The 10,040-nt window shown below is 43.4% G+C and overlaps 2 protein-coding genes across 3 annotated transcripts; both read right to left on the bottom strand.

The window, feature by feature from the left end:
* Nucleotides 1–343: 343 nt before the first annotated feature.
* Nucleotides 344–2,989, bottom strand: LOC118226600 (mast cell protease 4-like). Of its 2 annotated transcripts, XM_035416367.1 has the most exons (5): nt 2,842–2,989; nt 2,322–2,472; nt 1,978–2,116; nt 1,264–1,521; nt 344–795 (listed from the first exon to the last, which is right to left on the bottom strand). In XM_035416367.1, the coding sequence occupies exons 1-5, from the start codon at nt 2,900–2,902 to the stop codon at nt 619–621; spliced, it is 786 nt and encodes a 261-aa protein (XP_035272258.1). In that variant the 5' UTR covers nt 2,903–2,989; the 3' UTR covers nt 344–618. The 2 variants fall into 2 exon arrangements, with proteins under 2 accessions (XP_035272258.1, XP_035272257.1); XM_035416366.1 differs by lacking the exon at nt 2,842–2,989 and having other exon boundaries at nt 2,322–2,803.
* A 1,757-nt stretch (nt 2,990–4,746) lies between these two features.
* On the bottom strand, nt 4,747–9,738 carry LOC118226602 (mast cell protease 1A-like). Its single transcript, XM_035416369.1, has 5 exons — nt 9,418–9,738; nt 8,727–8,877; nt 7,539–7,671; nt 6,903–7,163; nt 4,747–5,198 (listed from the first exon to the last, which is right to left on the bottom strand). Exons 1-5 carry the CDS (start codon nt 9,476–9,478, stop codon nt 5,022–5,024), a joined length of 783 nt encoding a protein of 260 aa, XP_035272260.1. The 5' UTR covers nt 9,479–9,738; the 3' UTR covers nt 4,747–5,021.
* Nucleotides 9,739–10,040: the final 302 nt, after the last annotated feature.

Here is a 10,040-nt window from a genome sequence, read left to right as displayed (position 1 = left end):
CTTACACAAAATAGAAGGGGGGTGGTGGTGGTTCTGTGATAGAATAGAATGCCCAAAATGAAGATTGCTGAAATTCACACTGAAATCTTCCCATTCCAAGCTAGTCCATAATACGTAACACTTTGATCACATGATTTCGTGCAGTGGACCACAATGCAGAGCTGTTCGCTTTGACGACTTTTCTTCGCATCAAAACCCTCACCACATCAAGAGCCGTGTGTTCAATTTTCTCACCACATGTATGATATTCTTTAATGCTGTGAATTCTCTGAATGTTTGCATAAATAAGTGACATGTAAGTACGGATTAAAGGAGAACAGAACATACACAACAACACAGTAAATCATATTTGCATGCATTTTAATGAAGCTAATGTAATGCCAGAACCACAGCATTTGCATGGGGGAAATGCAGAATTGACTAATAAACAAAACTCAGTGGATCACATCTAAACATGCAGTATCGATATTTGAAATGGAATTAGCTTAATGTTAGCTGTAAAGATAAGTGCATGGTGAAGCACATTATAAGATACCTGGGATTCCATCTGCTTGTGTCCCTGGGCATTTTCACCATCCAGCTACCAGGGAGGTATTTGTCTACACAAGAGTGAGGCCATTAAGGTTTCAAGAAGGACAAAGAAGTGTTGTTGATGTACTTCTTAATCCAGGGCAAGAACTTTGAGATCTGAGTATAAACGTTGGGCCGATTTGGGTAGGTGCAATTTTTTTTATAGTTGAAGGAAACGATTCCCACGGCTTCTCCACTGCACACCAGGGGACCCCCTGAGTCTCCCTGCAAGAAACAGTTTTCAGGATTTAAGGAATTGTGGGAAAACGACTCATTATTCCAGCAAACCTCACTTCATGTCTGTTCTTTACATTTGCAAACAATGGTAGCAGACTACTCCGTAGAGTAGACTGAGTAGGCAGATTACTTCTTAAGGCTGAGGTGAATCAATATGCTCTTAATTGGAGAAAGTGTTGCATATGGGCACAAAAACTAGCCATATTGTAGAATTCATGCACCAATGATCAGAAGCCAAACCCTGCACTGTTTTAATAAATTTAAGGGAACAAATTACGAAATACCTTAAACACAACAATCTAATTAGGAGCTTATTGATTCACCCCAAGGGCAGTACAAACATGGAATTTTTATTCTTTAAGGCACGCATAGGTATTTCTAACAATACAGATAAAGAGGGTGAATCTAATGCATGAATATTTATTTGATGAAAAATTGAAAAATGACAAAACGTACCTGGCAGATTCCTCTGTTGCCGACAATTCCCCCAGCACACACCATCCTGTTTGTGATTGGTTCATTCCATATTTCTTGGCACAGCTTTCGGTCCACGACACTCACGTTGACTTCCAGGAGGCGTGAGCTTAAGGCCCCGTTCGTTTCAGTGGCCCCCCATCCTGCCACACTGCAGAGCGTTTTGGGCTTGATGTCTTCATCTCTCTTTGGCAGGGGGATCCTATCCACTTTTTTGCTCTTCTGAACTGCAGTCTTGAGCTGCTCCAGAAACAAAGCGAATCAGAGTCCTTGCCCGGCACACGAGTCAGAGCTCTACATTAAATGGAGCCACGCGCATTAAAGCCAGATCAAGCCAAATGCTCACAAGTTTGTGTCTAAAGACTCAGACTGTTGGGCCACTTTGGAAAAAGCAACAAGCCCATGTGCGCACTTGTTCTCCTGACATAAGCAGCCATTAACAAATTGGCCCTCTATACCTCAGTGTCACGTTACCTGTGATGTGCAAATCGGTCAGTGACAACTATATCGGAACCTGGGAGGAAGGAAGTCATAAGTAACTTAAGGAACCCGGGCCTACATAAACCCACCGTAACTCTCAAGGTGAGGCCAGTTCTGCCTACTCTAGTGGAGTCGGTGTGTCATGATTGCCCATATGACCCAGTCTGCACTCATGGTGGGCGTATTTCCTGAATCAGTGATTCGTATTCTCCATACCTGCAACAGCATGATGTCATTCTCCAGTGTGCTAGCATTGTACTTAGGGTGGATGTGGTATTTAGCCACTTTAACCCTGATTGACTTTTTTTCCTTAGAAATGTCATGGGCCCCAAGCAGAACTGTCAGGCTCTCTCTCCTTTATAAAAGAAGAAGCACAGTGTTACCCTCCCCTTATCACACATGTATACTTTATTTGTGAACTAAATGTTTCAGTATCACACAGCAAAGAACCTGAGTCTGTACCAGAACATGACTTCCACAGTTTTTTTATGATGAGTGTAGTCATGGTTTTGGTACCTGTATTGTTGTAAATACTAATCCAGCTCAATGTGAGATCTTACCTCTCCCCGCAATGTGCTGCTGTCATTACAAAGGAGTTGGACACCAGGAAACCTCCACAGAAGTGCTCGTTTCCTTGCTGCACAGAGACCATGTAAGGCCTGGAGTGTGGGCGAGCCTCCTTGCCATTCACAATGCCTGAGTCCTGTTGGGCTAGGACAGAAAGAGATTTTAGCCAATGAGCATTTTTATCCTTCCCCACATTCATTACATTTACATTAACGTACATTCTCTATCACCCCTCATCAATACTTTTAAAAGTTACACAAAGGACGAAAATTAAAGACTTTCAAAATGACGAGGTATGAACACTGCAAATAAAACACTTGAGGGACCACTAATCATCAAGGGAAAATAAGAAATGTAAATTAGGTGCATATACATATTGTATACATAAGCAGGCATGGTGATATTCAACTCAATCAAGTCATCACCTGGGTCAGAAGAGAGAGAGAGAGAGAGAGAGGCCATCTCTATGATCTTGTGGCAGACAGATACACATTCTGTAGTGCTGACACTTACCTGCTTGGCCCAAGGCAATCAGGAGACCCACTACCAGGGGAGTCAGGAGAGGTGCAGACATGGCGTCAGGGAGGATCTCAAACGCTTTGGACTGAAGATCGCTGCTGTGCACAATGATCAGCCCTTCGCTGCTGTGCTTTTATTGAGGCTGGTCAGGAAACTGTGGACAGCTGTGAGGTTTTCATCAATACGACTGCTGACATTTAAAAAAAAACTGAAACCACTTTCCCACACTGGGGACTGGTTTAAAGTTGTTGAGCGGTCGCAGACTGTAGTCAGATTTCCCAGCAGTTGAGACCACGAGCCCCCCCATTTTTAATTTCACACTGGGGCTATTTTTAATGATTTAAAAGAAAAAAATAATTTCTGCCAAACCCTGGGGGTCGACCAAGAACAGTCATTGTCCGTAACTGAGTGAGTGAACAGCTGACTTACTACCTGCTGTTGAAACACGCGTTTGTGGCTAGCACACAGCCGCCCAGTAGGTGGCAGAATTCACGTATGCTTCTGTCCGAGCCGTCATTAAACGCAAAGCAGCCTGTATTGTGTGCAAGAGTGTTTCAGGACTGGAAATCAAAGGGGAAAATTTAGATTAAACACCTAACATCTCAGATAATTCTGTAGGAAACTTATATATATATATAGAATATATATATATCTACATCAGTGGTATCAGGCTAAGAACATGGAGGGCAAAATGGAGCTTTCGAACGCAGACACCAGTGTGAGTCTGTGAGCTCGACAATACATTTTTCACAGAAACCGTAGTTTCATGACTGTGTTTACTTCACTGCTGTTGTGACAACGCCTACGAGAAGTAAGCACTAATGTGTTTGTTAGCCTTTATTGATCACAATTCTATGAGGCCATACGATGTAGTTACAAAAGCCAATAGTAGGCTATTAACTCATAAAATCTATTCTTAATGCTGCTTGTTTTATCAGACATTCCAGAGTCAAGTTTTATTATGGTCAGAAGCACTAAAAATGTCCATCAAACCTCCTCAACAAATGCCTAAAGTGCTTCAACTGTTGCTTCAAACTGATGCTTCACTGAGCAAGGACATTCCATTAGCCATATACGTGTTGCCTTGATTCTTCCGTCCAAGTATCTCATCCTTGCATCTCTTTCTCTCATCCTACGTTTGGGTGGAGCTAAGGAGAGAGGAAAGGACACGAGGAAGAGATGGAAGGACTGAACTGGAACGAGCCCGTCGACTCTCAGTGGGGTGGGAAGTGTCTTCTGGGACCGGTGGGAAAACAAGGGTGCAGTACGATTTATGGCCAAAAAGCCGTTCGCTTCAGTTTCTGGGGAGAGATTGTTCCCCCCTGGTAGTACCCAGGGACTGACTCAACTAGGTGTGCCTGACCTTGTCACATGTGTCAAATAACTGGTTATAATCAGCTGGGTTATACCGTTAGCCTGTGGTAGGATTGGGCTACGTCTTCCCTGCAAGACACACACCAGGACGAAATGACTGTGATGTCGGAACTGTGATGACTAAATATGTTACAGAATGAGTAATTGACCCTATTATAGTACTATGTACTGTCAATGGCACTTACCCAAAATAGATAGGGGTGGTGGTGGTTCTATGATAGAATAGAATGCACAACGTGATGATTGCTGAAATTTCACGCTGAAATCTTCCCGTTCCAAGCTGGTCCATAATATGTAACACTTTGATCACATGATTTCGTGCAGTGGACCACAATGCAGAGCTGTTCGCTTTGATAACTTTTCTTTGCATCAAAACCCTCACCACATCAAGAGCGGTGTGTTCAATTTTCTCACCTCATGTATGATATTCTTTAATGCTGTGAATTCTCTGAATGTTTGCATAAATAAGTGACATATGTAAGTACGGATTAAAGGAGAACAGAACATACACAACAACACAGTAAGTCATATTTGCATGCATTTTAATGAAGCTAATGTAATGCCAGAACCACAGCGTTTGCATGGGGGAAATGCAGAATTGACTAATAAACAAAACTCAGTGGATCACATCTAAACATGCAGTATCGATATTTGAAATGGAATTAGCTTAATTTTAGCTGTAAAGATAAGCGCGTGCTGAATCATATTATAAGATACCTGGGATTCCATCTGCCTGTGTCCCTGGGCATTTTCACCATTCAGCTACCAGGGAGGTATTTGTCTACACAAGAGTGAGGCCATTAACGTTTCAAGAAAGACAAAGAAGTGTTGTTGATGTACTTCTTAATCCAGGGCAAGAACTTTGAGATCTGAGTATAAACGTTGGGCCGATTTGGGTAGGTGCAATTTTTATTATAGTTGAAGGAAACGATTCCCACTGCTTCTCCACTGCACACCAGGGGACCCCCTGAGTCTCGCTGCAAGAAACAGATTTCAGGATTTAAGGAATTGTGGGAAAACACTCCAAGATTACGACTCATTATTCCAGCAAACCTCACTGCATATCTGTTCTTTATATTTGCAAACAATGGTAGCAGGCTACTTCTTAGAGTAGACTGATTAGACAGATTTCTCCTTAAGACTGAGGTCAATCACTATGCTCTTAATTGGATAAAGTGTTGCACATGGTCACAAAAACAAACCATATTGTAGAATTCATGCGAATGATCAAAAGCCAAACCTGCACTCTTTTTGCGGCCCCCATCATTGCAGCTCACATAACAGAGCTCCTTAACGTCTCCCTCCATACGGCCGAAATACCAGCTGGTTGGAAAGAAGAGACTGCGCTTCCTCTGTTTAAAGGCGGTGATCGAGCTGATCCAAACAGTTACAGGCCCATTTCTATCTTGCCTTGTGTTTCCAAGGTATTCGAAAAACTTGTTAACAAACAGCTAACTGACTATCTGGATGTGAATGGTATACTGTCTGGGGTGCAGTCTGGTTTTCGTTCTGGGTATGGTTGTGTTACAGCTACTCTAAAGGTTCTAAATGGTATTACATCTGCATTAGATGTCAAACAACACTGTGCTGCAATATTCATTGACCTTGCCAAAGCTTTCGATACGGTTCATCATACCATTCTTATAAATAGACTGAGCAGCACTGGGGTCACTAATCACTCACTGGCTTGGTTCTCTCACTATCTCTCTCACCGGGTGCAATGCGTGAGGTATGAAAACCTTCTCTCTCACCCTCTCCCAGTTACCAGGGGTGTCCCCCAAGGCTCCATATTTGCTCCCACACTGTTCTCCATATACATCAATAACATCCCTCAAGCTGCTGGTAACTCACTCATTCACCTATATGCTGATGACATAATTCTTAGCTACTGGTCCTTCTCCCGACACTGTACTAAACACACTCCAGGATAGCTTCCTCCAAGTCCAACAGGCTTTTACCCACCTTAAACTGCCTCTTAACACCTCCAAGACTAAGGTTATGTGGTTCTGCCGGAAGGGTGCCACACCCCCTCCAGCCCTCAACATCACCACCAGTGAGGGAGCTACCCTGGATCAGGTCACAGTCTATAAGTACTTGGGCATCTGACTAGACAGCACGCTATCCTTCTCCCACCACATCGCTAAGGTCAAGGCTACACTCAGGTTCCCTGATAGAAATCGATTCACTTTTACCTCTTCTGCCAAACTCACCCTCATACAAATGACTATTCTTCCCATGTTCGATTGATGTTTAGTTTGTTATTATTGATGTATGTTGTGCTTTTAACACACTTTTATCTTCTAGCCCACCTCCCCTTCCCTTAAGTGGCTTTTGTAGCTTGCCAGGCCACCATTGTAAATAAGAAATTGTTCTTAATGACTTGCCCGGTGAAATAAAGGTGAAATAAAATAGATAAATAAATTTAAGGGAACAAATGATGAAATACCTTAAGCATAACAACCTAATTAAGAGCCTATTGATTCACCTCAGTCTTTATTTTCATCAGTTAAAACGTTTTTGCTACTTTTTTTATTCAGTATAGCACAATAATGACAGTACAAACATGGAATTTTTATTCTTTAAGGCACGTATATGTACTATTTCTAACAACACAGATAAAGAGGGTAAATCTAATGCATGAATATTTATTTAATGAAAAACTGAAAAATGACAAAACATACCTGGCAGAATCCTCTTTTGTCGGCACTTCCCCCTGCACACATCATCCTGGGTGTGATCGGTTTATTCCCCCACCTTTCTTGGCACTCTGCTCGGTCCACGACGCTCACATTGACTTCCTGAAGGCGTGAGCTTGTGGTCCCATTCGATTTGATGGCCCCCCATCCTGCCACACTGCAGAGCGTATTGGGCTGTATGTCTTCGTCTTTCTCAGGCAGGGAGATCCACTTCACTTCTTTGGTCTTCTGAACTACAGTCTTGAGCTGCTCCAGAAACAGAGCCAATCAGAGTCCTTGCCCGGCACACAAGTCAGAGCTCTACATCAAATGGAGCCACACACATTAAAGCCAGATCAAGCCAATAGCTCATGAGTTTGCGTCTAAAGACTTGGATTGTTGGTCCACTTTTTTTAGCTGATATGAGCAGCCATTGACAAATTGGTGTGGCAACTAGGTGTGAATGTACCTGGGGGAAGGGATTCATAAGTAACTTAAGGAACCGGGGCCAACATCATAACTCTCAAGAACAGGCCTGTTCTGCCTACTCCAGTGGAGTCAGCGTATCATAATTGGCCGTATGACCCAGTCTGCACTCATGGTGGGCGTATTTGCGGTTGGAGTCACTCGTATTTTCCATACCTGCAGCAGCATGATGTCATTCTCCAGTGTGTCAGCATTGAACCCAGGGTAGATGCGGTACTCTACTTCAGCCCTGATTGACTTTCGTTTCTCAGAAATGTCATGGGCCCCAAGCAGAACTGTCATTCCGTCTCTGTTTTGTCAAAGAAGCAGTATAGTGTTAACCCCATCTTGTTCTCTCCCTCCAGTGGTAAATGGTAAATGGACTGCATTTATATAGCGCTTTTATCCAAAGCACTTTACAATTGATGCCTCTCATTTGCCAGAGCATTTAGGGGTTAGGGGTTAGGGGTTAGGTGTCTTGCTCAAGGACACTTCGACACGCCCAGGGCGGGGTTTGAACCGGCAACCCTCTGACTGCCAGACAATCGGTCTTATCTCCTGAGCTATGTCGCCCCAGTGGAGCTGCTCAGTGGCCAACAATAGAGGATTGTGGTTGTACTGGGCAGCTCCCAGGTGTGAAAGTGTATGAGTGTGAAGCAGGGCGTTCCTGCAAAAGAGCATCCGTGCTCAGTGAACCTCCCATGGGTAAATGAAGGTTAAATAAATAAATAAAAATTATCACACATGTATCCTTTATCAAATGCATCAGTACCACACTAATTTGTTCTGCAAATCTGTACACAGATCAATACCAATACCATCAATAAGCGTGGGTGTATATTATTTGGATTTCAGAAATTAGTTAAAGTTTTTAATGCAATTTTTAGTTAATAACCAAGCCACTGTAATGAGTTCGTGATTTGCCTGAGTCCAAGGGAGGGATTTGAACCCGAGCCTGTTACTCGTCTAAAGGTCCCACAGGCAAACACGCTACCCAGTGAGCTACTAGTGTAGAAGACACCAAGGCTGCAAAGCTTTTTAAAAAAGGTTTGCACATTTATCTGACGTTTTTATCGGCTGATGTACCTAAACGTCCAATGGGGAGACGTATTCTTTCTAGGCTTTGTTGTGTGGTCATGTGAAGTTGTTTGTGAATCCTGTCTGTTAACATGAGATCAGAAGGCACAGAAATTAATGTTTTCAAGGGCGCAGTGTCTGTGGTCATTGTAGTTATTTCTGTTGGGAGGCCTGAAAATTATTAAACTCTCGGTGCTGTACAGGTATGAGGCATGCAGCCCTGCCAAGGCATAACTTGGCGGGACGGCATACCTGCCATATCAATCCAGCTCAGTTGGGAGATCTTACTTTGTCCAGCAATGCGCTGCCGTCATTACAAAGGACCTGGACACCAGGAAACCTCCACAGATGTGCTTGTTCCTTTCCTGCACAGAGACCATGTAAGGCCTGGAGTGTGGCTGAGCCTCCCTGCCATTCACAATGCCTGAGTCCTGTTGGGCTGGGACACAAGGAGTTTTTAGCCAGAGAAAGTGTGTTTACACTTCCCCACACTTGCTATTGCCGCTCGTCGATATAAATTTAAAAGTTACACAAAGGAAGAAAATGAAAGAAGAACAACTTGGTATGACAAGGTATAATCCTGAAAAATAAAACTCACACACACACACGGTCTGGATATTAGGACCACAAGTTCTCAAGTGAAACAAAGAAATGTGAATTAGGTACACATACATATTTTGCGCATAAGCAGGCATTGTGATATCGAACACAATAGAGTCATCACTGTCTAAAAGATACTGAACAAGTGAGTCGGGGGGGTCTGCTGGAGCTCCTTCACATCTCAGAACACAGGTTAGGACCTGCTGGGTGAGCAGGCCCAAGCAGGGAGGGAGGGAGAGAGAAAGAGAGAGAGAGGGAGAGAGAGAGAGAAAGAGAGTGAGAGAGAGCGAGGGAGAGAAAGAGAGAGAGACAGAGAGAGAGGGGGCATCTATATGATCTAGTGGCATACAGATACACATTCTGTAGTGCTGGGACTTACCTGCTTGGCCCAAGGCAATCAGGAGACCCACTACCAGGGGAGTCAGGAGAGGTGCAGACATGGCGTCAGGGAGGATCTCAAACGCTTTGGACCGAAGATCGCTGCTGCGCGCAATTATCAGCCGTTCACTGCTGTGCTTTTATTGAGGCTGGACAGGAAACTGACAACATGTGACATTTTTTATCAGTATAACTGCTGACATTTCTTAAACAAAACCACTCCTTTATCATATTGCTGAATCTCCAGCATTGGAAAGTGATTTCAGAGTTGTTAAGCAGTCCATCAGCTTTTCTATGAATTCAGAGACGCATGAGACGCCCATTTTAATTTCACACACCAGCTGACTTTATTTATACTCAGTGGCAGCTTTATCAAGTATACAGTACCTGCATCAATAACCTGCTCCTTCAAACAAATTATTTGGCTGCAAGTCAATGTGTAAAGCATGTGGACGTGGTGAAGAGGTGTAGTTTTTGTTTGGCCATTAAGCTTGGGCTGATTTTTGTATGATCTGTGTGACTTTGAACGTGGTGTGATTGCTGGTGACAGACGTGGTGGTTCCAGCATCTCAAGGAACAGCTGCCACCCTCACACACTACAGCCTCTAGAGTTTTGAGAATAAT

Source organism: Anguilla anguilla, chromosome 4 (genome assembly GCF_013347855.1).
Source record: "Anguilla anguilla isolate fAngAng1 chromosome 4, fAngAng1.pri, whole genome shotgun sequence".
Lineage (NCBI taxonomy): Eukaryota > Metazoa > Chordata > Actinopteri > Anguilliformes > Anguillidae > Anguilla > Anguilla anguilla.
This window is presented reverse-complemented; position numbering and strand designations above follow the sequence as displayed.

What these genes read in the sequence shown, in the direction of transcription:
- LOC118226600 (XM_035416366.1), bottom strand. Translation starts at nt 2,548, where the DNA reads ATGTACGTTAATGTAAATGTAATGAATGTGGGGAAGGATAAAAATGCT. An exon ending in GCAGCACATTGCGGGGAGAG is followed by an intron (nt 2,117 to 2,321) that starts GTAAGATCTCAC and finishes TCTTTTATAAAG; the next exon opens with GAGAGAGAGCCTGACAGTTC. An exon ending in ATGACATCATGCTGTTGCAG is followed by an intron (nt 1,522 to 1,977) that starts GTATGGAGAATA and finishes TTTCTGGAGCAG; the next exon opens with CTCAAGACTGCAGTTCAGAA.
- LOC118226602 (XM_035416369.1), bottom strand. Translation starts at nt 9,478, where the DNA reads ATGTCTGCACCTCTCCTGACTCCCCTGGTAGTGGGTCTCCTGATTGCC. An exon ending in GATTGCCTTGGGCCAAGCAG is followed by an intron (nt 8,878 to 9,417) that starts GTAAGTCCCAGC and finishes CTTGTGTCCCAG; the next exon opens with CCCAACAGGACTCAGGCATT. An exon ending in ACAAAAGAGGATTCTGCCAG is followed by an intron (nt 5,199 to 6,902) that starts GTATGTTTTGTC and finishes TGTTTCTTGCAG; the next exon opens with CGAGACTCAGGGGGTCCCCT.